General features: G+C 40.5%; 2 protein-coding genes across 4 annotated transcripts in view; both read left to right on the top strand.

Annotated features, from left to right (window-relative positions):
- LOC118820967 overlaps positions 1 to 27,856 on the top strand; it is a 32,679-nt gene extending 4,823 nt beyond the window's left edge. For both annotated transcript variants that reach the window (XM_036589329.1, XM_036589330.1), the window contains exons 4-13: positions 4,529 to 4,665; positions 5,335 to 5,370; positions 5,719 to 6,031; positions 7,387 to 7,520; positions 21,888 to 21,923; positions 22,727 to 23,009; positions 25,148 to 25,284; positions 25,374 to 25,409; positions 26,321 to 26,633; positions 27,531 to 27,856. In XM_036589329.1, coding sequence (XP_036445222.1) covers positions 4,529 to 4,665; positions 5,335 to 5,370; positions 5,719 to 6,031; positions 7,387 to 7,520; positions 21,888 to 21,923; positions 22,727 to 23,009; positions 25,148 to 25,284; positions 25,374 to 25,409; positions 26,321 to 26,633; positions 27,531 to 27,693 — 1,588 coding nt within the window. In that variant the 3' untranslated portion in view covers positions 27,694 to 27,856. The remainder of the gene's footprint in view (positions 1 to 4,528; positions 4,666 to 5,334; positions 5,371 to 5,718; positions 6,032 to 7,386; positions 7,521 to 21,887; positions 21,924 to 22,726; positions 23,010 to 25,147; positions 25,285 to 25,373; positions 25,410 to 26,320; positions 26,634 to 27,530) is intronic.
- Positions 10,646 to 27,856, top strand: LOC118820969 (fucolectin-3-like). Of its 2 annotated transcripts, XM_036589333.1 has the most exons (8): positions 10,646 to 10,766; positions 11,899 to 11,970; positions 12,276 to 12,558; positions 13,480 to 13,616; positions 13,700 to 13,735; positions 14,704 to 15,016; positions 15,932 to 16,067; positions 27,667 to 27,856. In XM_036589333.1, exons 2-8 carry the CDS (start codon positions 11,907 to 11,909, stop codon positions 27,691 to 27,693), a joined length of 996 nt encoding a protein of 331 aa, XP_036445226.1. In that variant the 5' UTR covers positions 10,646 to 10,766; positions 11,899 to 11,906; the 3' UTR covers positions 27,694 to 27,856. The 2 variants fall into 2 exon arrangements, with proteins under 2 accessions (XP_036445226.1, XP_036445227.1); XM_036589334.1 differs by lacking the exon at positions 27,667 to 27,856 and having other exon boundaries at positions 10,692 to 10,766; positions 15,932 to 16,330.
- Positions 27,857 to 27,871: the final 15 nt, after the last annotated feature.

Here is a 27,871-nt window from a genome sequence, read left to right on the forward strand (position 1 = left end):
TTGGGGACTAACTGGCTTCAGTTTAAGGGGTTAGTGTGAGAAATGTTAGAGGACGGGTCCTGCAATAAGAAATAGTGTGGGACATGCACATCTCTGAAAAAAGGCATGCTTCTGGCTTCATCTAGGGCTGTTCAAGAGCTGATCCCAAAAGAGAGGCCATGCACCAGGACTTCACCCCACCCCCTTGAGTCCTTTCAGGGATTTCCCTATGGAGCAGTCACATGACAAGACCTTTAACCAAGTGAAAATAATTGATGGTCAATTGCTCAAGCTGGGAATACCCCTGCTTTATCCCCATTTCTCTATTATTAAAGACAGACTATATAGAGTGACAGAGGACACTCAAATGGTAGAAGTGATCACACAGTTGTTGATTCCGCAAAGCTGCAGAGAAATGGTTTTTCTACGTGGCTCATAATAATCACATATGGGAGCATCTGGAGCAGGAAAAGACACTGAGCCATCTAATGGTCCATTATTTACTGGCTAGGCATTCATGGGGATGTATGCAAGTGGTGTGCCTCATGCAGCAAGTGTCAGCCCCTCGTAAACCCCCCGGCCATCCCAAAAGTACCTTTGTGCCAACTGCCTTTAATCAAGGTGTCACGCATCGGGAAGATTCGGACTTCATTTCCCAGCATGTCAAACACATGTCAAAACAACTTCCCTCGGACTCGGAAACCGAAACAGACTCCATTGCCCACAATCCTTTAGGAGATCACATGACATCAGACAATCGCACACGCACCTATCAGCGCTCCCGATCGCCTGAATACTAATGTTGTGCACCTGTGTATCCTGTCATATGACCATATTAGTTCAGTATATAAGCCCGGGCTTTAGACGTAGACATTGCGAGGTATTGTTTATTCCAAGAACTTACTGAGCGTTATATTCTGATTGTCTTTGCCTGTTATGACCTGTGCTTTGTTTTCTTGACCTTGTTTTTTGCTTCACCCCTTTGTACTGCTGCCTGTCGTTTGTGGATCTGTGTTTTTGACCTTTTGGCTTGTTTTTTGACCACGATTTTTGCTTATTCCCTTTGTTCTCGTCTGCCTGGTGTTATTATCATGATTGTGATCGGGCTGGCTTTTTTGGATTTGACCCACGCCTGTTTTCTGACCACGGCTTTGCCTGACGATAATAAAACAACTGTTGCACCTTTTATCCGCGAGCGTCTGAATTCTGTTGAAACGTCACACAAGGTCCCCTTTGAGAAAAGCGTGGACCATTAGATGATAATAATAATAATAATAATAATAATAATAATTTTATTTATATAGCACTTTTCATGCCAGTGGCTGCTCAAAGTGCTTTACGGACAGGTGATAAAACATAGTTATACAAGAAATCATTACTATTTATTTAGAATCAGAAGAAAATGAAACATCAAATTTGAATACAAATACCACTTTAAGTTTTTCCTCCTCCTTGAAGACCCCTCGTTTGTAGATGTACGTTTGACATATACAGTCCAATTTTATGTACTGTGGGAAATGTTTCATGTTAATGAGGTCAGCCAACATCTTCAGTTGCATGTACAGAGATGCTTTGACCATGTTTGTGAGAAACTGAAGGGAGCTCAAGTCGGCCTCTGTGAATGCCCGCCCCCCTCATGGAATCCATAAGTCTTTCTTCCCTCCATGCAGCGGTTGTACATAATATCCTCCACAACATTTGTCTCATTTATCTCATTTTGTCTTATTGCATTCTTTGAGTGTCCCAATGCACTCAGGTGTACCAGGACCGCTTGCTTGTGCACTCTTGCTACAGCTTGTGGGCTCTTGCTACAGCTTCGCAAGGGCCAAAAGGTGCCTCACAACAAGTAACAGAGTTTTCCCTGTCATAGCTTGCTTATGAAACCCTGGTATTTTGCCTGTGTTTCACCATGAACACAAGGTTTGGGTCAATATAGTGCAAAGGACTAGAAAATTGTTCTGATGAACTGATGTCAGTCAATCCCTAGTAAAGGCAATTGGAAGAGTGGAAAACTATCTGGCACTGAAAAGCATAGAACAAAAAAGTTTTTCATTTTGAACTGTGTCAGACACCCAATTGTCTCTTCTGAGCAGCAACTCATGAGCTGCAAGGTAGTGAATATGTACGCTCAAGCATTAGTTGCCAAAACACACCATTAGTGCTGTAGGCTGAATGGGAGGAGCTAAACTGTTGTAGACTGAATGGGAGGGGCTAAACTGCTGTAGACCAAATGGGTGGGGCTAAACTGCTGTAGACTGAATGGGAGGGGCTAAACTGCTGTAGACCAAACGGGTGGGGCTAAACTGCTGTAGACTGAATGGGAGGGGCTAAACTGCTGTAGACCAAATGGGTGGGGCTAAACTGCTGTAGACTGAATGGGTGGGGCTAAACTGCTGTAGACTGAATGGGTGGGGCTAAACTGCTGTAGACCAAACGGGTGGGGCTAAACTGCTGTAGACTGAATGGGAGGGGCTAAACTGCTGTAGACCAAATGGGTGGGGCTAAACTGCTGTAGACTGAATGGGTGGGGCTAAACTGCTGTAGACTGAATGGGTGGGGCTAAACTGCTGAAGGTTCACAATCTCCATTCTAGTTCGTCCCAAAGGTGTTGGATGGGGTTGAGGTCAGGGCTCTGTGAGGGTCAGTCAAGTTCTTCCACACCAAACTCACCCAGTCAGGCCTTTATGGAGCTGCTTTGTGCACTGGGGCTCAGTCATGCTGGAACAGGAAAGGATTACTCAAATTACTCAAATACATCATACGGTCGTTGGGAATCTCTGTGGTGTCACCCAATCCTGACTGCTAGCCACTGAGCTATAGGCTAATAAACACAATCCAGCCAGCTTTAGTGTTGTTCTTACCTTGATTGTTAAACAAAAGTATAAAGAATTTAATCTTTTAATTTGTTTAGCACTAAATGAACAGAGTTTACCAGAGTTTTTACCTTTTCAGTCAGAGAAAAAGAGTCGAACTGAGGTAAAATATCTAGATAGCCAGTTAGCTACCTCGCTAACACTAGCTGTTAGCTTGTTCTCCTCCTCATTCCTGTGGTTTGAGTGATCCTCTCTCTCCACTGTGATGATGATGTGAAGACTACAGTAATATGGCTGTAATAACACAATCAGCTTCCTAGCAGTAACGTTGATCTGTCTTTATTCTGTATTGACCAGCTAATGGAAAAAAAACAAAACAACATTGAAAACTCACTCTAAATGGTTAAAGGAGCAATATTTAATACTGACAGTAAGCTTTTAAAATGAGTACTGCAGTCCAAATTCAAAATATTGGTGAGATTCGTCTGCCCCACTCCCATCCGCATGGCTAGTTATGTACAGTAGCCAAAGCTAAGCCCGTTATCCCGAAAAAACAAAAGCCCACTGCTCCGAAAATACTCACTACCTTGATGAAGCTGAAGTTGGCTTCTTATTCACCAGTTTCTTGTTTGCATTTTCCTGTTCCACCTTAAAACACTTAAGTTGGAATGGGAAAATTCAAGCTAGAAGCTGGTGAATAGGAAGCCAACTTCAGCTTCATCTGCCTTGATAACTCAGCTGCACATGGACCACAGAGTATAAATACTAGAGTGTTGAAATCACTTAAAATGTCCATCCCAGCTAGCAGCCATGATGAATTATCTAGTTAAACTTAGCTGAATCTCGGCGCTTACCTGTTCGAGAGAAAATCAGCGAACTCAGCATCCGTCTTAAAGTCGTTCTGGGCTCTAAGCTTCTCCATCTTTCAAATGCATCGCCAATATTCACTCACGTTTTACTGCGTCTCTGGTCATGGGGCTTTTTAGAAGGATGCCGAGGCTTTTTTAAGTTGGAATCCAGCTTGTTTCCTTGCTCCTGCGACTGCAGCGCGATGTGTTTGCCTGCCAATTTGTTTCATATCTGGCAACCGAGGGTGTCAAAACGGTGCTGGGAAATGGGCAGTGGGCGGGATCACAGACCAAAACACAAACAGACGTTCTGCTCCGGAACAGAGATTTCAAAGGAGGACATGCTGGCTGTAGTGCTGCTCTCGGAGAAGCCATTATTTCAGTTTATCAAATTTCCTTAATCTCTGATGACACATCATGGTCATTTTCTGATTTGGTACAGTGAATATATTACAGATTGATCCTTTAAAGCTTACTCTAGAGAACACTGCAGTACTGTAGGAGGAGTGCAGGAATACTTACAACAAATGTAGTGATGGTAAATTTTTCATTGTGGCTGGAAAGATATCAGACTTGAACATCAACATAAACAAAGTATTTTATAGTGGTTGTTTTTTTCACAGCTGGACAGATTATAAAGATTTACAAAATAGGATATATGGTTTTTAAAACAGAGCATGCTGACATGTAATGCATGATTTGACCACCTCAGATATTCCCAAGTCAGAAATTTAGCTGATAATAATAGAAATACAATTAAAAAATATATATTAGTCTTCAATTTTACTCGTTCAAATACATTTCTAATATTGCTCTCTCTCTCTCTCTCTCTCTCTCTCTCTCTCTCTCTTTCTGTATCTCTCTCTCTCTCTCTCTCTCTCTCTCCAGAGTTGCGGTCATACGAGCCATTCTAACTGGCCACACCAGATCGTACAGTTTCCACGACGCAGTAGGACGTTATGTGAACATCTTCCTCCCTGGAGAACCGAAAGCTCTGACATTATGTGAGGTGCAGGTATTTGGAGGTAACTGATTTCAGTGCTGTCCCCCAGGGCTGGGCAGTATGACAATGTGTGTCATTATAAATAACATCACAACGTGTCAAAATAAGCTTTTCCGAGCATATTGTGGATTATAACCAGCACTTAAAAACACTTTCCAGCTGCATGTTTGATTACAAGGAGTCCTGTTTAACTGGATTTAGTGCAGCACAGTGTGTGAAACTTTTGGATTCATAGTTTTATAGTGTTTGTTAAATGTGATTCGCTCCAACTTATCAGATGTCATAAAAAATAAATAACATGAATTGTGTATCATGAAAACCATGTACTGTAATATCATGAAGTATTGTGATATCACATTTTTGCTATTATTGTCACTCCAGTGGACCATCTAATCGGTCTGAGAGGGCCAAATGATTTCTGTGAAATAAAAAATACATTTGCAATTTTAATTTTTTTAAACACGTAATGGAAAATCATCCAATCAGGATTGTTCTCTATGTGGTATCTGGAGATACAGCTGAGCTGCTCTCCCATTCGTTAGGACCTCAGGAGCTGGACTGAAACCCCATAGGTGCGCTAGCAGCAATTAGGCCAAGCTCTAATATTCACGCTTCTCTGATCATGATGAACATTTTAATGTCTAACATTGGTTATTATTGATTAACCACCCCCCGTTTTATCTTCTCACAGACGTGATTGACGAACAGAAGGCGAGTCTCCTCCCTGGTAAGTAAACATTAAACTCATATTTACGGCAGATGTCCAGACTAAGTTTATAAGTGTGATGTTGAAATTAAAGATTGGTTGACATTAAATAAGTTTACATTGATTTCCAAAAAAAAAAAAACTGGTCCTCAAGTTCAAGAGCTGATTATTATAGCCATGGAGGAACCACTAGAGGCTCCTTGAAGCACCTTTCAGTGGATAAAGAACCCTTTTGTAAGTGTGATGTATGAGGGTCAAGAATCTTTTTGAAGTTTAAATAATCTCCACACAACGTAAAAGTCCTGTACCTCATTTTTCGGAAGAAGAGCCTCCCGTCCTGATGTTTGTTGTGATGATGTTCCTCCTCAGAGAAAGCCGGCCTCCGCAACGTCGCCCTCAAAGGAAGAGCCACCCAGTCCAGTCTGAACGGCTCTGGAATGTGGGCCGGCTTTGGGATCGCTGGAAACGCCATCGATGGGAACCGGAACTCGAACCTGATGATGGGCTCCTGCACTGAAACAGCACAGGAGAGTGCCCCCTGGTGGAGGGTGAACCTTCATCGCAAATACACAATGTCCACCGTGGCTCTGACCAACCGAGGGGACTGCTGTCCAGAAGGTTTAGACGGTGCCGAGATCCGGATCGGGAATTCTATAGAGAATGAGGGAAAAGATAATCCACTGTAAGTAGACGACGGTTCAGGAAAACTTTGTGTAAAGTACTGTGCAAAAGTCAGAGACCCCCTTATTTATTTAATTTCCACTCAAAACAGTCATTAAATAAAAGTTATTCATGTTTCAGCATCAGAAAAAAAGCAGAAAACAATCTTTAACAGGAAATTACCCAGAATCCTCCACAGCTAGTCTGCTTTCAGCTGTGTTCAGTGTTCAGTGAGTCACTCTTTCCCTTTATTCCAGCTTCCATTCTGTTCAGGAGCCTCACTTTCAGTTCCTCAAAGAATCTGCAGACACACCTCCAAAGTTCAGTCTTAGAAGCTGCTTGATGATTTTCTGAAGTAATCAAACACATTCAGTGGTGTTGAGGTCTGGACTCTGGGGTGGTCAGTCCATCGTTCAGCTTCTTTGTTTGATGTGTCCGTCTCCTTTTCTCAGTGAGGTTCTTCTTGATCAGCTACACATCCTTTCAGACCCACAGCGCTGAGTCGTCTTCTCACAGTGGAAGGATGGACAGAAACACCTGTGGATGTTTTCAGATCTGATCAGCTTGATTTTCTCCTCTCTCTCAGAGATGAAAGCTTTAAGTGCTGTTTATCTGATGGGGCAGTTTTGGGGTCGACCAGCTCTTCCAGGTGGTTGTTAGGAGCCACATTTTCTCTGTGGATGTTAATCAACCCCAACTCCCTTTGACTTTCTCCTTCTGTATATGAGTGGATTATCTGATATCTGATCTCCTGAGAAATATCTCTTCTGAACGATCATTAACTTGTACTTAATTAAATAATTAAATAAATGAAGAGTGTTCTCTGAAAGTTGTACAGTACTGTATGTAAATTTGGATTTAGAAAAAGTCTAATTTTACTGTTCAAAATCTCCAGTGAAGAGTTCCTTCACTCTTTCAGCACATCACCTCTGTAGAACCAAAACCTGAAATCTCTGAAATGGTAATTTTACAGCAGAAGGAAAAAAACATGCCTAACTCTCAGTGTGAGTCAATGTAAACAGACGACCTCTGTTTGTCCCATTTTAATGAAATTTATAATGTTAAGGTCATCTGGTCTTTTCTAATTATTTAAAAAAAAATTAAAATGCAAGAATGTAGATGTGAGGTTTTGTTCCGACAGTGTCGATATATCATCTGTGTCAACGGAACTGGGATCCAGACCTGGTTCTACAGAGGGTGCTTTAGAACTGTGCTACCAAAGCTGTGCTGAATCCTTTACGGTTCTTACTCATCATTTAAACAACACTTTAAAAACGACTTTAAGGGTTCACTGCATAAACGGTTCCTGCCTGAATATCAGCATTTCCAGCCTCACCTCTGCTGTCTCTGCTTCTCTCTGTTCCTCTGGTTCTCCAGCTGTGCCACTGTGTCCTCCATCCCTGCTGGACAGACGGAGCACTTTAACTGCAGCACTCTGCTGGAGGGCAGCTACGTGACCGTGTTCCTGCCCCGAGAGGGAACTCTGAGTCTGTGTGAGGTGGAGGTGTTCGGAGTGCCGCTCTCCCGTCGCCGGAATTAGAGGAATTAGAGGAAGAGTGTTGGCGCTCCTGAAGAGAGAGTGAAACACCTTTTTACCTCCACCTACGATAAAATCATTACTCAGAATGTGCATGTACAGATGTTTCAGTGTAACCAAACATGACTGTAAAACTGAAATAACGTCCTAATAAATTCAGAATTGTAATAAAATTGATATTTATGACTGTCTATATGTGTGTAAAATGCATTAGACAATATAATATCAGACTAAACCCCCTATAGATGAGGAGAAATCAAGTTCCCTTTAAAGCACCCCTTATAAGAAGCATTTCAGTCTGGACTGCTTTTGGAATGAGGAACAACACAGGACAGCCAATCAGAACAGAGCTCATTTACACACACCGGCCAGCCTTTACGCACTTTGCTAGATGGAGGTGTTTAACAGGAGGAGTGCTGCTTGGTGGGGAAACTGAATGAAACTTTAAAATGCGTATATTCTGTGTTTACATTACTGAGATGAAGGTCAACTCAGTGTATGTTGTCTGTCAGACATTAGAAGAGAAACTGTAATAAGCTGATAATATTCAGTCATAAACCACCTTCTCTCTTATTTAAATACACTGACTGTGGAGGGTTACTAACCTTACTTAGAGGTCACTACCTCAAATGAATTTGGTCATTTACGGTAACCTGGAGAATATTAACAGCTGGATAAACACAAACGAGCACCACTGTTTACTGAAACTGCACTGGACCGTCCTCAGTTTGATTCTTCCTAACAGATTAAATTCAGTTATTTTTAGTGAGGACATGCAAAGTTAAAAACCAAAATAAAAAATTCACCCGTCATTGTAAACATAGTTATTTCTCATCCTCAGTGCTGCACTGCAAAATAATAAATCTTACATCTAATTGTAACGCTGCACAAGCACAAGAAGACGCTCGCGGGTCTTAAAAACAAAAGTCTGTTTAATGAGGTGCAGATGGAAAGACAGTTTCAGGGCAAATCCAAAATCGAAATCCAAAAACCAGGCAAGAAACCGGAAAAGACAAAAACATAAAGGCAACCAGAGCAGAAGGGCAAATACAAAAAGCGAAGTCCACAAAACAGGCAAAGGGTTCAGAACACAAGTCAAGAAATCAGAATAACAACACTCAGGAAACCAGGGAAATGGCAACACCTCGCAATGAGGAGAGCAAACCAAAGACCATTTAAAGTCTGAGACAGACAGACACAGGTGAATCGCATTAGAACTCAGGTGACTGAGAATGAGGCAGTTGCACATGATTGGAGGAATTGGTGACATCATCGGGACTGGAATTATGGGAAATGGAGTCCTGGAGCGTGCTAGGCAAGGAAGGAGAACTCGGAAGCGTGACACTAATCAGTCTAATATTTCTCATTATGAGATTTTGAATAAGATCATTGAACTTATTTCTAGACATTTTTTTACTTGTTTTAAGTCACAATGAAATGAGAAATAAGAAAAACATAAAATAATCCAGTGGAATGATTTCACTTTCCCTAGATAAAATGACTTAAAACAAGTAAAGATGTGTAGAAACAGGTTAAATAATCGTATAATATTCTTACAAAATCTGATAATATATTGATATATTGACTACATTTAAAATGTTTTCATTTTTGTGGTGCTGCTGTGTCTCTAGAGTGAGATTTTCTGGTTTAAAGATGAGAAAAGCACCTGCTGTATCTTAAAAGTGAGATGATCTTTTTTAAATGTTTTGTTTTTTTTCCATTAGCTGGTCAATACAGAATAAAGACAGATCACTAACGTTACTGCTAGGAGGCTGATTGTGTTATTACAGCCATATAACTGTAGTCTTCACATCATCATCACAGTGGAGAGAGAGGATCACTCAAACCACAGGAATGAGGAGGAGAACAAGCTAACAGCTAGTGTTAGCGAGGTAGCTAACTGGCTATCTAGATCATTTTTTTCCAGTTCGGCTCTTTTTCTCTGACTTTAAGTGTAAACACTCATCTTTGTTGTTTATTTAGTGCTGAATTTTCAAAAACTGTAAGATTAAATTTATATTTTCTTGATTTTGTTTACGTTAGTAGATACACTAGCGCTAGCTTATCTGTATTAGCCTGTAGCTAAGCTCACCAAGTGAATGGGTTATAATCGAGCATTTGAGCATAATCATAGTTTAGAAATGCTTTTTAATGTAAACATTTTAATGTAAAATTAATGTAAAATTAAAACTAAATTTCCTGAACACAGAACAGCATAAAACATTTTAACACTGCTGTTATATTTTAAGAGCTTTTAAACTGGTTTTAAGATCTGTGAAAGTGATTTGAAACTATTTTAACTTTTCGTTTTTAGCCGTTGAGCTCCATTCACAGCTTTTTTCCACAAATTTAAAGGTTTATAATGTGCAACTTGTGTTGAAACTGCCAGACATCATGATCATAATTAATTTATTGTTATGATTTCATTTGTAATGATCCGTAACGACGTTTCCCTTAAAATGACCTTTTAATCCATAAGACTGACATGTTTCTGGAGCTACAGCATCAGTGTTTACATAAAGCAGCACAATGTACGATTTTGGGGATTTGGAGCCCTCTCTGGTGGAAATGTACGTCACTGCACGCAATGCACGGAAGAACGTTCTATAGCGTATGCTGTGCTTCAGACCCCCACAAGCGGAGGAATCTGATAATTGAACTATAATTCAATATAATTATATGAGTGAACTCAGTCTAAACTTGGTGAAGGAGCGTCTCTGAGGATGTGAGTGAATTATCTACTATAGTCAGCACATCTTCATCAGTATGATGTTGATTTTGAGATCATCTGAGGCTGAAACATCGAGCCGGACCTTCTTCCAGAGTCAGTGTGTGACGTTAATACATAAAGACGTACAACGTGGTGTGAAAAACTCGACTCCTCTGACTTTAAATGATTATTTCAGGCTTTACAGGCGACTCAGCAGCGCAGACTTACCTGTTCTTCATTCTCCTCACTCAGTAACGACACTTCTTTCAGTTTTAACTAAAAACATTACATAGCGCTGATTTAATTATCAGTCAAATTTACTTTAGATTAAAAAAGTCCTTTAGATTTGAAGTCCTTTAATCTCCTTGCTTTTTCCTGATTGGCCCTTATATGGTGTTGACAGATGGGTTGAAGTCCATTCTGTCTGACCAAACCGACAGAGCGTCCACTACGAGACACATCACAGCAGAGATCTAAAACTGGAGTCACAGCTCTGCTGGACAGACACAGGTAAGAATCTCTGCACCTGTTCAGATTCCAGTGGTAACATCTGTTTTATTTGCATACTGAGAGAATTTACCCCATCCAGCCGCCCACACAGACAGACATTCACAAACCTGCTGCTTGTGTTTGTTTAGTTCTGCTTTGTTCTTGTCTGGTTTATTTCATTTGATGCATTTTGCTTGTCTGTTTATTTTGCCACATGAAATTCATCCAGTTAGATTCTTTAGCAACATCTGACATATTCTATTTTTTTAAATAACTAACAGAACACAATTTTTGTTGGCTAGTTAATTGAAAGGAGCTACACTATTTAATACTGTTGTTGTTAAAACTGAAAGAAGTGTCGTTACTGAGTGAGGAGGATATAAACACACTAAAACATGGTGAGTGTGTTCTGCTGTGCGTCGCCTGTAAAGCCTGAAATAATCATTTAAAAGTCAGAGGAGTCGAGTTTTTCACACCACGTCGTACGTCTTTACGTATTAACGTCACACACTGACTCAAAAAGAAGGTCCGGCTCGATGTTTCAGCCTCAAAGGATCTCAAAATCAACATCATACTGATGAAGATGTGATGACAATAGTAGATGATTCACATCCTCCTTCACCAAGTTTAGACTGAGTTCTCTCTGAATTCTCTTCCAGTCATCAGATTCATCCACTTGGGGAAGAACAACACACTATAAAATATTCCTCCACACATTGCATGCAGTAACACATTTCCACCAGAGAGGGCTCCAATTTCCCACAAAATATTACACAGTGCAGATTCAAATGATAGATAATATCACTAACGTGGCAAAAAAAAAAAATACAAAACACAAAAAACGACAGTGCTACTGAATGAAGAGCTGTTTGGGAGCTGATCAAATCAGCTGAGCTGACAGATCTGACTCACTTAACACCTTTAAACCTTTATTCCAGCCTCCATTCTTTTCAAAGAATCTGCAGACACACCTCCAAAGTTCAGTCTTAGAAGCTGGTTGATTATTTTCTGAAGTAATCAAACACATTCAGTGGTGTTGAGGTCTGGACTCTGGGGTGGTCAGTCGATTGTTGTGAGAGCAATATCCCTCCAGATGTTTTGAATAAATGAAGGTTTGTACATACATTAATCTACCGTGTTGTTCTGATCTCAGACGCTGAGATGATACTGCATGTGTTTTTCCTGCTGTCGCTCCTGTCTGTGTCGGGACTCTCTGCCTCCACAGGTAGACACACCTGAACAAACACGCGATTCTCTGTACCTGTATCTTCAGCAGTATCACGGGGAGGGTCTGACCATCCTAATGATGCTGCTGCTCAGACTCGAACCATTTAATCCCAGACACTGCATCACCTGCTCTTTCCCTTTTCTGTATTTTAATATTTTACACTAATGTTAAAATGTTATTCTCTGCTCATGGAGCTCAGACCCAGATTTTTCTGTAAAGCTGCTTTGTGATAACACCTGCTGTAAAAAGCACTATATAAATAAACCTTGACGTGACTTATATTCGCTCACTGTGTTGAACAGAGAACCTCGCAGCCGGAGCCAAAGCAGTGCAGTCGTCTACATACGATCACTTGGGAGACGCTCAGAACGCTGTGGATGGTGACAATAACCCTGACTACCTGCAGAGCTCCTGCAGTCACACTCATTCTGATGTGAATCCCTGGTGGAGGGTGGAGCTGCCCGCCATCTACAACGTGACCTCAGTGACCATCACCAACCGCGGAGACTGCTGCGGAGACCGGATCAACGGAGCTCAGATTCGGATCGGCAACAGCCTCAAGAACAACGGCAACGACAACAAACTGTGAGAGACTTTTATACTGTTCTCATACGACACGGTGTTAAAGGTTCTCTGTGAGTTCTTAATTATGGGTGTGATGAAACAGACAGCCCACAATTAGTTTTCCTTTGATTCTCGATAATGGGATCAAATTCAGTGTTCTCCAGTATCATGTCCAGGCCAGTTTTCAATGAGGGTGGGTCAGGGTGAGGGTTAGGGCTGGAGAATGGATTAGCAGCACCAGCCAAATAAACCTGTACCCAACTGTACCCAGGACTGACAACCTAATAACCAATCAACTACCAGCTACAGTGGGTGGGGGGGGGCTCATGGTGGCCAATCAAGTTGCAGAATTTAGTGTAAAAACAATGCAGCTGTCTTATATGGCACAATCACAGCTGCACTATGTAATTTTTGTTGTTAAAGCTAAAAGAAATGTCGTTACTGAGTGAGGAGAACATAAATACATTAAAATATGGTGAGTCGCCTGTAAAGTCTGAAATAATAATTTAAAAAGCAGAGGTTTTTCACACCACGGCATACGTCTTCAGAATCAACATCATACAGATGAAGATATGATGACTATAGTAAATGATTCACTCACATCCTCAGAAGATGCTCCTTTAAAAAGTTTAGACTGAGTTCTCTCTGAATTCTCTTTAAACTCTCTCACAAACGTCAGATTCATCCGCTTGTGAGGGGCTGAGGCACAACTGACGTTATAAAATGTTCTTCTACATGTTGCATGCAATTCCATATTTCCACCAGAGAGGGCCAAATCCCCAAATCCTACATAGTGTTGCTTTAAAATGATGTCCATTCTCCACAGTGCACATTGACTCAGATTTGCCGTGTGACGTCACAATGTCAGCAGGTTTGTTATGCCCTTTATTGATTAACAGTGAGTGATTCTCATCTCTAACACTGTTTTATTCTCATCTGCAGAGTCGCTGTTATCGGCCCTCTTGGCTCTGATGTCACAAAAACCTACAGGTTCAGAGCCACAGAAGGACAGTATGTTAATATTTTCTTGCCAGGAGAGAACAAGATACTCACTCTGTGTGAGGTGAAGGTGTTCGCAGGTGAGTCTGAGAGAAGAAGAGGAAGTGAGAGAATTTTGTAATAATAGAAATATAATAACTCTCAATAACTGATTTAATTGCAGATGAGGAATTCAGCCCTGAGCCTCTTTACCTTCAGGGTGAGTGCAGCTCAGTCTAAGTCAGTGATTTCCAATCCAGGACCTGCTAGACTGTCTCCCTACTCAGCAGTCTCACAGGGCTAAATGTGGGTGGGGTTGGGGGCGGGGGGATAGACTTAAGCCTCTTTTCCACTGCATGGCATGGAACGGCATGACTCTGGTACCTGGACCTATTTTTGGTATCACCTCCATCGAGGTTCCGAGCGAGCTGAGCCAAGACCAAAAGGTGATGTAAAAATGCTGCAGATTAACGATTGGTTGGATAGACGCACTAAACAAATGTGCTCATGTTAGCTAACATGTTAGCGTAACCTCTTGCGCTGCCTTTGAGAACCAGAATCGTCTCGTCTGAACTCTGATTTTCACAAACTCTCCTGTTTTTACAGCTGTCTTTTGTTCTGCTGCCTCTTCTGAACAACATTTGTCTCATTCACGTCACAGCATCGCTATGACGAACAGCTACAGTGAGGGGGCGCTATATCTGCAGTGGAAAACAAAGTAGCTAGGACCAAAACCGAGTCAAGTGTAATGCAGTGGAAATGCGTCTTTGTTAGTGTGGGAACAAACTGAGTGTGAAATTTTTAAACCAATCTAACGCCTCATGAAAGTGGAGCTCGCAGTGGGCGACGCTAGGGCACTCGTCAATATTGTCCAATAGACAGTAAGCCTCTCGTTAGCACATGGATGTAGCGTATGTTAGCATGACTGAAAAGTCTCCCAAAAAACACAGTTGAAAATTTAACAGAGATCAAGTCCAGCTCGAGAGACCACCAACACCTGAACCAACCCATCTGAAGAATGATTTGAGAACACTGAATACCCATAAATACCTAGTACAGCAGTGTTGGGAGCTGCGAGACAGCAAAACTCTGAAGGACTAGATTGGGAAACACTGATCTCCTCATCCATCCACTGTTTTTAATTTCAAATATCCATGATAAGATGCTTTGGGGTTCTGGTTCCTCCAGATAAAGATGACCTGAATAACATTGCTCTCAGAGGAAGAGCCACCCAGTCCAGCATTCACAGCTCTGAGATATCGCCTGGCTTCGGTCTCGCCCTAAACGCCATCGATGGAAACCGTAATCCAGACCTGAAGAAGGGCTCCTGCATGCGAACAGAACAGGAGAGCGCCCCCTGGTGGAGGTTGAGTCTGACTCGCAAACACATTGTCTCTTCCGTGGCCCTGACCAACCGAGGTGACTGCTGTCCAGAACTCTTGGACGGTGCCGAGATCCGGGTTGGTGATTCCCTAAAGAACAACGGGAAAGATAATCCACTGTAAGTAGAACAACTCAGGAACTCATCATCTTAGCCCAGAGCAAACCGACCCAACATTCCACAACACACACCAACAAACCTAAACGCTTGGATGGTGAATTGTTGTTCTCCCACCATTCATGCTGTTCTAGAATGTGTTCCCCACTTTCACATTGTTATAGTATCATAACTCCACTTTCACCCTGTTCTAGAAAGTTCTGTCCACTGTTTGAGAACGTTCTCCTCAGTTTCAAACGTTGTAGAATGTTGTTGCCCCATTTATGCTGTTCTACAATGTTCCCCATCCATTCACACTGTTCTAGTTATCCCCACTTTCACAGAAGCAGTTAGAAAATTTTACTATATTGACAACAGAAAAAAAAACACTTTTTTATCCTATTAAGCATGTGGGGCCTTAATGTAGCACTTTATAATGCTCTACACATTTTCTATAGGAGGCAATTCTGGACTGCAGGCAGGTCAGCCTAGAACCTACACTCTCTGATTATGCTGCCATGCTGCTGTAACACGTACAGAATGTTTCTTGGTTTCTGGTAACAATCTGGATGGTCCTTTTCTTCTTTGGCCCGGAAAACAAAATGTCCATTATTTCCATGAACAATCTGAAAGGTCGACTCGTCAGACCATAATACACGTTTCCACTGAGCATCAGTCCATTTCAGATGAGCTTGAGCCCAGAGAAGTCGGTGGCGTTTTTGGATGTTGTTGGCATATGGCTTCCACTTCCACTACACTGCTGGCTTTAGGAGGTTTTTCTTGCTGCTGTCATGCTCGGCTTGCTCATTAGAGTTCTGAGAAGCTGCTTTGTATCGTTTGTTGTCTGCAGTCAAAAAGGGCTGTACACACATTTTAACTGAACTAAAATTTAATTAGATATTTAATGTTTTTAATCACCTTATTCCTCTGGTTCTCCAGCTGTGCCACTGTGTCCTCCATCCCTGCTGGACAGACTGAACACTTTAACTGCAGTGCTCTGCTGGAGGGCAGCTACGTGACCGTGTCTCTGCCCCGAGAGGGAACTCTGAGTCTGTGTGAGGTGGAGGTGTTTGGGGTTCCAGTCGTCCGATGCAGAGATGGAATCTAAGCACTAATGAATTACTGCCCTATGAAAATGTACATTTGCTTATTATGAACACTGTGATTGTGTCAGAAACTGCTATGACTATAAATAAATCCTGGATTTCACCTTCTTTCAGCCCTTTTTTATATTTCTAGAACAATGACAGCTATGAAATTTAACGGCCATTTCTCTCACTCTGTTTTTGTACAATGAAAGCAGCGTTTGTGTTATTAAAAGTGTTTTTGATTAGCAAACTGTGTCTGTTATTCATAGAATTCTACATTACTCAAATCACTGTGTCTGTAATCCAGCATCATTATGAAGCAGACAAACAGCTCACAGTGAGAGACTGAGCTGAACAGTGAAAAGTTTACAATTTTAATAACATTTAAAATAACAATTTTAAAAAACAAAACCCCTCTAAATCAACCCCGTTACTGTAAGAGCGTCTGTCTTCTTATAGCATCCGCTAATAAAATTAGCACTCACAGGAACTGACATCATTTCATCTCATATTTGTATCAATTTTTCATTGTTGTCCTAATTATGTACAAGGTCATCATCCTAAACACATAAATCCTGCTAGTGTATTTTAACATGGGTGAACACCTTCATGCAGTGCAGATAGTAGATATTTCAATATCAGTATTATTGTGCTGATATTAGTTTTTATGCTTATTCATTATATGCAAAAGTTCTGGTCATGTTGAATGACATGTTTTGTTGATTTTCTAAGTGAAAATAAGTTCAAATACATAAGATGCTCTTCTAGATTTCTTCTAAATTTTAGTGCATAATTTCTATCCATTCGCTGAGTTTAACAGAAACTGCTAAATGTGCCATTACTTTTGCACAGGCCACATTTTATGTTTTATTTTTTTTCTGATGTGTTAAATTCAGATAATTATTATTATTATAATTAAAGTGTTAAGAAGTGTCTCTGTAGAGGACTTGTAAGTTATTTACACTCACAAAAACCCCTCAGTCAGTCCACTACCACCACCAAAACACCGTCTACACCAAAATAAAAGCCTCCCTGAGGTCATCCCTTCAGATGAACTGGTCATTTACTGTAACCCGGTGAATATTAACAGCTAGATAAAACTCCTACTCACCTCCACCTACACTGTTTACTAAACTTGCTGTTGACTGTCCTCAGTTCGGTTCTTCCTAATGGCATAAATGACATCATTTATAACGAGGTCACACAATGTTAAGGTCAGTGGCAGGGCAGTTGTTAACTCTTCATGCTATTGGTAAACATCTCTGTGTGTAAAGGAAAAGTCCGCAAACCACAGCTGAATGACCTTTGACCCATCAGACAGCACCGCGTTAAAAACCAGCATGTTTTTGTGATGATATCACCACATGAGCTCCGGGATACTTTGACAATCTGCTATCAATAAACACCATCAGTGCTGCATCCACAAATGCAGATTAAGACTCTGCACAGTGGAAGCCACATATCAACAATGTCCAGAAACGCCGCCGACTTCTCTGGGCTCATCTGAAATAGACTGATGCTCAGTGGAAACATATATTGTGGTCTGACCTTTCAGATTATTTAAGGAAATAATGGACATTGTGTTCTCCGGGCCAAAGGAGAAAAGGACCATCCAGATTTTTACCAGCATAAAGTTCTAAATCCAGCATCTGTCATGATGTATGGGGGGTATTAGTGGGTAGCCTGCACATCTGTGAAAGCTCCATTAACAATGAACACATTTTGAGCAACATATGCTGCCTTTTAGATGCCGTCTTTTTCAGGGACGTCCATGTTTATTTCAACACGACACACCAAGAAACATTCAGCAGCTCGGCTGAGTAATCAGAGAGCAGCGATTAAAAATTGATTAAAAATTCTCTTTGATCTGTATTAAATTGAAAAGAGTACACACTTAGAAAAGATGGTTCTTTAAGAGTCCTTTAGTAAAGAAAATGGTTCTAAGAACCCATTGCATGATTATAGGGTTCTTTGCATGGTACAATTGAACTTTTTTGAAAAGTGTTTTATATAACATCCAAAAGGGTTCTGGTAGTATTTTGATATCAAGCTTGTAACAATAGCAGAACCATTTTGGTGCTATACAAAGCCTTTTTCAAAAAGGTTCTATATAGAACCATCTACAACACATTCTTCATCAAGCTGAAGAACTCTTTCACAGAGCAAAGAACCCTTTAAGAAAAGGTTTCTTTGATTGTTCCTGGCTCTATATAGAACCATTTATTTTAATAAAGAACTTTTGAAGAACCATATTTTCTAATTGTTTCTTTAATTTAGTACAGATCAAACAGAATTTTTAATCACTGCTTTCTGGTTTTATTAGCATTTCACACACTGCTCCAGCTTTTTTAGAACATTTGAAAAAAAATCTTCAATAATTCAATCTCCTTGCTTTTTTTCTGATCGGCACTTATATGATGTTGACAGATGGGTTGAAGTCCATTCTCTCTGACCAAACAGACAGAGCGTCCACTACGAGAGACATCACAGCAGAGATCTAAAACTGGAGTCACAGCTCTGCTGGACAGACACAGGTAAGAATCTCTGCACCTGTTCAGATTCCTGACCGACACAGTGGTGACTGGCGGCTAAGCTTGTGCTGTTAAACCCCTTAAAATCCCGGGTTTATTACATACCGAGACTTATTATTCAGTAACTACAGGGACCTCAGTGGAAACTGGCCGAGCTGTTCTGTTCCATTTAAGGGGTTAAAGACCGTAATCAGAACTGAGTGGACAATCTGTAACTGTCCAGTTTATTTTGAACATGCTCGAACATACTCGCTTACTGTTCAGCTTCACTTACCAAAAATATGCTTGGACCCCCAAATATCACAGATCTTCATTAGAAACAGGGCTTTAACATCTTGATTAAAAATGTTAAATTGTCACTTATGCTAATATAGTAACTACACTCTTATAAATACAGGTGCCAAAAAGGGTTCTCTGAGCGATGCCGTAGAAGAACCACTTTTGGTTCCCTATAAAACACTCAGTGGAGGTTTCTTTGGTCAACCATTTCGCAAATGAGTTGAAGAACCTTTGAAAGGTTAAAAAAACTCCACATAATGTAAAAGTTCTAGGAAGAACCCTTAAATGGGTAGAACAAGTGAAGGTCCTGTAAACCTATAAAAGGTTCTCCACACTCCCAAATCTCTTTTTAAAAGGTGTTTTTATACACTATCACTCAAAGAACATTTTATTTATTAGAGTACAGTGTTTTTGTCTGTTTATTGAAGTCATTTTTAAAGTCTTTTCAATGTTTGAGTCTAATTCAGAAACATTTTGCAGTTTTAATTCTGTTCTTATTCCCGTCCTTTTTAAAAGGTTCTAATTACTCGGTTAATCATCAAAAACGTGTAGTTTACTAAATCACTAATGTAACATGTATCTGATTAACACAGTCTGAACTACAGCCTGTAAACTACAGGCACTGAATCATGTTTGTTTGTTTGTATAAACACTACTGACGGCCTAAATCGTACATTTATAACAGACACATTCGTTTATTTGTGGGCTTCTTTAAACATGCAAGAATTTCAAAAACATTTTAAATGTAAATAACATATCTAATATTTCTCATTATGAGACTGTTGTGAGAATATTATAAGATTATTTTGCTTATTTCTACACATTTTTACTTTAGAATTTTGTCTTATGAAAATGTCTTATTCTGTTTGGAAAACAATTCAAGATAATTTTCCTGAAATAAAAAAAAATATCTGTATTATTCTCTAAGAAATTAAATCAATCGGCCAATCTGAAAGTGGTAGATCACTTATTTCAAGAAATAATGCAGATAATTTTACTTATCTAGAGAAATAATGTTCAAAACATGTGAAATGATCTGCTAATGGAATAAGACATTCTAGATAAAGTTACCCAAAATAAGCAAAAATGTCTAGAAATAAGTTAAATCATCTTATAATATTCTTACAGAAACCTCATAATGAGAAATATTAGATATATTGGCTGGACTGAAGATGTTTTCACGTGCTCAGATATAATTTTTTTTTGCAGTATGTAAAATTTTCACATCAAGATATTTTAACATATTCTGATGTGGGAAAGTGAACACGACCATTTTGGAATAAATAACCATAAATACACATTAATCTAACGTTGCTCTGATCTCAGACGCTGAGATGATGCTGCGTGTGCTGTTGCTGCTGTCGCTCCTGTCTGTGTCGGGACTCTCCGCCTCCACAGGTAGACACACCTGAACAAACATGTGATTCTGTGTACCTGCATCTTCAGAGGTCTTATATTCGCTCACTGTGTTGAACAGAGAACCTCGCAGCCGGAGCCAAAGCAGTGCAGTCGTCTACATACAGTCACGTAGGAGGCGCTCAGAACGCTGTAGATGGTAACAGAAATACAGACTACAGGAGGGGCTCCTGCACTCACACCAACTATGAGAGAGACCCCTGGTGGAGGGTGGAGCTGCCCGCCGTCTACAATGTGACCTCAGTGACCATCACCAACCGCGGAGACTGCTGTGGACACCGGATCGACGGAGCTCAGATTCGGATCGGCAACAGCCCCAAGAACAACGGCAACGACAACAAACTGTGAGAGACAAAGAGTCAAATGTCTCTGTTTCTATATCTGTGCCTGTATCTTTGTGATGGTCCAGCACAGAAATCCAGTTCAAACACTTCCTGAATCTGTAGAGTCGCCCTTTCCATTCCATCTTATCACGAGATCATACGAGACTCACATCCGGAGTTATGAGCCTACGAAGAGGCTCCTCACTACCAGCGTGACGTCATTGAGCTGTGACTTCAGCATCAGTGTGTAATCTGACTCAAAAAGCCATCCAAAATCCTGATATTAGCACTTTAGCCTTCATAATAAAACAAAGGTTTAAAATAGCAGAAAGATTCAAACATCACAGCACTCGGCAGAACCTGCCCTCACTAACCAGAGTGACCACATCTACCTGTGACCAGCCACCAGCCAGACATCCAGCTCCAAAATCACACAAAACCCACTCACTACTTTCATATTAGGATTAAAAGGGCAGCATGATTCACACATCAGGACTCAGGACAGTAAACATGCAGCTCAGTCTGATATCAAAAATAAAGACTGTCTTGCTGTGTATCAGTTTTAGCACTCATAGTGAATCAAACAGGACAGAAAATCAATAAATACATGCTGATCGTTTCTTTATTTATGCCAATCATTTATTTTTACTCAGTATTAAGCTAACATGAACCACCATCCATACTCTAACACTCTCAGCTCACAGACACTGCAGACTAACAGATTCTGAGAAGGCATCTGAGGTGTTATCTGAGCTATGAGAGGACACTTGTTTTCAAGATCTGTATAAGAAAATTTACAAAATTTTGCAGGTGCCAAGTAAATTTTGTTGATCAAAAATTAGCCAAATTCATAAAGATATTAAAATTCTGTTAGTATTGATAACATTTCAGATAATGACATCTGAGAAGCCCAGAGTCTGAAAATAACAGCACAATAACAACCAGAGCAGCAAAACAATTACACCAGATTACTGCAGAGTGAATCAGTTAATTAGTTAATCATTAATCAATACTGAGAGGTTTTATGGTCTGTTCTCTGTTTACAGAGTCGCCGTTATTGACTCTCTACAAACTGGAATCACGAGTACATTCAGCTTCAGCGCCGCTGAGGGGCAGTTCGTCAACATCCTTTTACCTGGAAGTGGTAAAATCCTGACTCTGTGTGAGGTGGAGGTGTTCGCAGGTGAGACAGAGCAGGTGACCCAAATAAAGAGAGAATAAAGACAGAAAGATAATAACTCAGAAACTGCTTTCATTACAGATGAGCTCAGGCCTCTGTCTGTTCTTCCTCCTGGTGAGTGAAGTTCATCTAATAATCTAAACTGCAATTCAGACGGGATTAGCTTTACCTGTGGAGGTGGGTGATGTCATCTATGGTCAGTGTTATGGTCAGATTTAGTCCTGTCTGAATCCTCCACATCAGCCATTTTTACAGAGAGATTACAGAACGTTTTATCTGCTATTAAATTAAATTAATAACAGCAACTGATCCAGTGCTAAAAAATCATAGAAATAATCCCAGGTTATATTAATGTTGTGCGATAACAAACTGTAGAAATAACCCCAGATTATATTAATCCTGTGCTGTCAAACAAACCAGAAATAATCCCAGGTTATATTAATCTCATGCTGGTAAACAAACTGTTGAAATAATACTAGATTATATTAATCCTGCGCTGGTCAACAAACTGTAGAAATAACCCTGGATTATAATAATTCTGTGCTATTAAACAAACTGTAGAAATAATTTCAGGTTATATTAATCCTGAGCGATAAAACCAACCATAGAAAATAACCCCAGATTATAATAATCCCACGCTGTTAAAGGAACTGTAGAAGTCATCCCAGGTTATGTTATTTCCATGCTATAAACTAAGCCGTAGAAATAATCCCAGGTTCTCCAGCTCCTAACACACCTGAACCAAGCAATCAGCAACACTGAGCACCTGGTACAGGTGAGCTGGGAGCAAAAACAATGACTGGACCAGGAAACACTGACCTGAGACAAAAACTATTAATCACTGATTGTCAGTTGATTAGAAGCCGATACCCATCTGAGCTTTATGAGGCCTCATGTTTGCTCATCATCTTGAACAGAGAACATTGCTGCTGGAGCCAAAGCTGTGCAGTCGTCGACTCAAGAACATCTGGGAGACGCTCAGAACGCTGTGGACGGAAACAATAACACAGACTACAGGAGGGGCTCCTGCACTCACACTAAATATGAAGCAGACCCCTGGTGGAGGGTGGAGCTGCCGGGCGTCTGCAACGTGACCTCAGTGACCATCACCAACCGCGGAGACTGCTGTGGACACCGGATCAACGGAGCTCAGATTCGGATCGGCAACAGCCTCAAGAACAACGGCAACGACAACAAACTGTGAGAGACTTTCATACTGTTCTCCTCTGAGACTCTCCTGCCTGGTTTAGTGTGGATTACTTTCTGTAATCCGGTCTGTAATCCGGTTTGTTCTGACAGGTGTGAACGCTACACTCGTACTCGAGTGAGCACTAAACAGCAGAACCGTGATCCACTAACAGTAGCAGATCTCTGTTCGCTTCCAAGTGACCCCGAGTCCAGTTTGCTGTGTATTTTTCTGATGATCTGCAGTAAAACGTGCGAATTTAACACCAGGGCCTGCTTTACTTTTCTTCTAGCAGCATGTCAGAGCTGTACTGTCCACTATTGTTCCCTCATAGAACCGCATATTGTTCTTGCAGAATGAGCTGCTAATGACGGCAGACGAGCAAAAATAACTGTAGCAAATTAGACTGTGGAACAATTTCAGGCCAAACATTTAAAAATACAACCTGATTGAATAAATTCACACTGACAAAACGTTCAGTCATAAAGATGCAGAATAAGGTTTATTATTATTGCTTTGATTGCGTTTCTTTATTTTGTGTTTCTTTATTTTAATACAGAGTAGATAAAACATATATAGATGATTCTACTGAACTGGTTTAAAGTCAGAGCTGAAACAGATTCAGGACTTTTAACTGATCTTAGACTTTAGACTAAAACCTTTTTGCTCTGAGTGACTCTAAACCTTAATTCTGATTATTTTATTAAAACTAATGACTGAACATTCCAAAACAATCATAACTCTACCAAACTTTACCAAATGTTTCAGTAGTGACTGTTTCAGTAATGACTGTTTCAGTAGTGTCTGTTTCAGTAGTGACTGTGTCAGTAGTGACTGTGTCAGTAGTGACTGTTTCAGTAATGACTGTTTCAGTAGTGTCTGTTTCAGTAGTGACTGTGTCAGTAGTGTCTGTTTCAGTAGTGACTGTTTCAGTAGTGTCTGTTTCAGTAGTGACTGTGTCAGTAGTGTCTGTTTCAGTAGTGACTGTGTCAGTAGTGACTGTGTCAGTAGTGACTGTTTCAGTAGTGTCTGTTTCAGTAGTGACTGTGTCAGTAGTGACTGTGTCAGTAGCGACTGTGTCAGTAGCGACTGTTTCAGTAGTGTCTGTCTCAGTAGTGACTGTGTCAGTAGTGTCTGTTTCAGTAGTGACTGTGTCAGTAGCGACTGTGTCAGTAGCGACTGTTTCAGTAGTGTCTGTTTCAGTAGTGACTGTGTCAGTAGTGACTGTGTCAGTAGTGACTGTTTCAGTAATGACTGTCAGTAGTGTCTGTTTCAGTAGTGACTGTGTCAGTAGTGACTGTGTCAGTAGTGACTGTTTCAGTAATGACTGTGTCAGTAGTGTCTGTTTCAGTAGTGACTTTGTCAGTAGTGACTGTGTCAGTAGTGACTAGTAATGACTGTTTCAGTAGTGACTGTTTCAGTGAGTTTCAAGTTTAGCTCATTTTGAGCTCAAAACCTCAGCCAGTACAGACCAGCAAACACAGCTTTGAACAGCTCATGAAAACATGAGATTTTTTAAAATAATGATTTTTAAATTTGAAAATTAAACTCATAATGAATCTAAATCTTTTTAAAAGAAATTAAAAAGACCTTTAAAAATTTCCCCAAGTGTAAATTTAAGGGTTAGGATTTGGGACAGACTCCTCCCAATATAAACCTCCCTAAGAATGATGATTTTGTATATATTTAGCTTATTAATATCTCTATTAATGCCTTGAGTTTAAATAGATCAGAACATAATCACTGTTAATATCTAAGATCTGAATACTTCACTGTTGTTAATTATTTTATTTATTTATTTAGTTTGTTTACTGTGGGAGCGCAGTGTGAACTAATTTGGTAGAATGGCCCTTATAGCAAGACTGTATGTGAGGAATGTGGATTTTATAGAGTGAACGTTAAATATTAAATCATGTTTTCTGTTGTAATGAGAGCCGAGCTAAATTTGAGCTAAATTAAAGTTAAATTCAGTCTCACATGTTTGGTTCACTTGAGCCAATGAACCAAACAAAATAGATAAAATATCCCCAAAAAAAACCCCAAACTCTTAACAGACGTACGCGTGAAGAAGCCCCTCAGTGTTTGAGGTTCTCTGCGTGTTCTGCTGGTTAATTGATTCTCATCTCTAACACTGTTTTATTCTCATCTGCAGAGTCGCTGTTATCGGCCCTCTTGGCTCTGATGTCACAAAGGCCTACAGGTTCAGAGCCACAGAGGGACAGTATGTTAATATTTTCTTGCCAGGAGAGAACAAGATACTCACTCTGTGTGAGGTGAAGGTGTTCGCAGGTGAGTCTGAGAGAAGAGGAGGAAGAGAAAATGAGAAAATTTTATAAAAATAGAAATATAGTAACTCTCAATAATGGATTTCATTACAGATGAAGAATTCAGCCCCGAGTCCTTCCATCTTCACGGTGAGTGCAGCTCAGTCTACGACTAAAACTAAAACTCGATGATGAACAAACTGCTCTGCGTCTGATTCTTAAAATGTCCATGTGGCGTGGAAACGAGTGGAGATTTGAGGGCAATCGGCTTCAGTGCGTGAAATCAAGTACCAGCCTTCCAGCCCCTCATTTACATATCATTTACATGGCACACGCCCTAATTCAGGCAAATGTTTCAGTAAGGAGCCAATAAAACGTGTTGTGTCTTGTGAGCCAATAGCTGTGCTCATAGGCAGAGTTTGAGGTGGAGCATTGAGTCCACTGCGCCCCCTACTGACCAAACTTTATAGTGTTAAAATTACAACCGCTGCATAGAATAAAATGTGAAATGAATTAAATATGACATTAAAAAATGTCATATATTGATAATAGTTTTGGTTAATTAACTGCAAATCAAGTGTTTTTTTCAGATTGTTAAACTAATTTTGATGCTACAGATTCCGCAAAGATGAAACTGATCAATAACAAAGCTGTGGGAATAATTTGCATGAGTTCTTTTACAATTACATTTGTTTAATAATTGTAGACGTATTTGATTGGAACTCATTTTTTCATAGGCAGGGTTAACTGTATCTAAATAAATTCAAATATATACATCGAATCAATATGATCAGTGAATATAAAGAGTGTATAATGTGGGAAATATATTTTTGACTACGAAGTACAACAGCAGGTAAAAAGAGTTAAAATGACCTGTGTTGAAAGTACATGGGGGGATATTTAATGTAGTTCTGACTGTTTACACTGGGGGTCTCAGCTGTATCAGTGTGTTAGACTAACCCCGACCGCTCTCCTCTGAAGGAAACGCTGATCTTTACGCTGTTCAGATCCGATACAGAGTTGAGATGTTAAGGAAGCTCCGCCTCCTCCTTCCTCCTCAGATCAGACCGAGCTGCACAACCTCGCTCTCCGAGGAACCGCCACTCAGTCCAGCCTGCACAGCTCCAGCACACTGGCTGCCTTCGGTCTCGCCCAAAACGCCATCGACGGGAACCGAAACTCTCACCTGAAGAAGGGCTCCTGCATGCAGACTGGAAATGAGAGCGCCCCCTGGTGGAGGGTGAACCTGCATCACAAATCCATGATATTCTCTGTGGCCCTAACCAACCGAGGGGACTGCTGTTCGGAACACCTGGACGGTGCCGAGATCCGGATCGGTGATTCCGTAAAGAACAATGGGAAAGATAATCCACTGTAAGTAGAACAGTTCAGTATCTCTCATCATTTAAAGGGCCAGTATCACAGAAAACAGAATTTTCCTGGTGTTTTTATGATGATAACAATAATAAACTTCATCTTGTGGCACCTTTCATATGTTAAAATGCAACTCAAAGTGCTTCATAATGAAGAAGGCAAATAAAAGCATAGAAAAGAAACAGAAAACTGAGGTTAAAAAGAGAAAGAATATAAAAATACAATAAAATAAAAATAATCTGGCCTCTCATTCAGCTACAGCAGTTTAGCCCCACCCATTCAGCCTACAGCAGTTTAGCCCCGCCCATTCATGCTGAATTATAAGATGAGGCATAATAAAAGACAATCAGAACAGAGCTCATTAACATATATCAGCTTTAAAGACACAGTAACAAAAACAGCTGTTTGATTCTAAGAGATATTGGTAAACAAAAATGAATTACAAATGTTTTTGTTACACACAATATAAAAAATATAAAATCAAGGAAACTGTGGGGTATCAGCTCTTTAACCCAACAATCACCACCTCGCAACAATTCATGTTCTCCTCCATTCACTGTTCTAGCATGTTCATACTATTTTAGACTGTTCTCCTCCAGTTATGGTTCTAGAATGTTCTCGCATGTTCATACTATTTTAGACTGTTCTCCTCCAGTTATGGTTCTAGAATGTTCTCGCATGTTCATACTATTTTAGACTGTTCTCCTCCAGTTATGGTTCTAGAATGTTCTCCTCCACCCACTCTGGCTCACTTGGCTTGTCGGATCTTATTCTGGATCATAAAGCTGACTGCCAACATCAGCTCTGTGAGCTCTGGTGTTCAGGAAGATGCTGAGGTCTGTGTTTATACTCACCCGTCTGCTGTCTCTGCTTCTCTCTGTTCCTCTGGTTCTCCAGCTGTGCCACTGTGTCCTCCATCCCTGCTGGACAGACCGAGTACTTTAACTGCAGTGCTCTGCTGGAGGGCAGCTACGTGACCGTGTCTCTGCCCCGAGAGGGAACTCTGAGTCTGTGTGAGGTGGAGGTGTTTGGGGTTCCAGTCGTCCGATGTGGAGACTGAATCTAATGAAATGAATCTAATGACTCCCTCACTGCAGCATCGCTGCTCAATCAGAACATGTTTGTGTACAGGATTCTCAGAGCCTGTGTAGGTTTGTTTGTTTAAACATGGACGAACGTGACTCTAATTCTGATTCTCATTAAATTCGGAGGGTCTCCAGTCAGAGCGTGTTTGGGTT

The sequence above is a fragment of the Colossoma macropomum genome, unplaced genomic scaffold, assembly GCF_904425465.1.
Source record: "Colossoma macropomum unplaced genomic scaffold, Colossoma_macropomum, whole genome shotgun sequence".
In the NCBI taxonomy this organism is placed as follows: Eukaryota; Metazoa; Chordata; class Actinopteri; order Characiformes; family Serrasalmidae; genus Colossoma; species Colossoma macropomum.

Coding starts and splice junctions, on each gene's coding strand:
- LOC118820969 (XM_036589334.1), top strand. CDS start 11,907: ATGATACTGCATGTGTTTTTCCTGCTGTCGCTCCTGTCTGTGTCGGGA. Junction 13,617..13,699: donor TGAGGTGAAGGTGTTCGCAG/GTGAGTCTGAGA, acceptor ATTTAATTGCAG/ATGAGGAATTCAGCCCTGAG. Junction 13,736..14,703: donor TGAGCCTCTTTACCTTCAGG/GTGAGTGCAGCT, acceptor TGGTTCCTCCAG/ATAAAGATGACCTGAATAAC.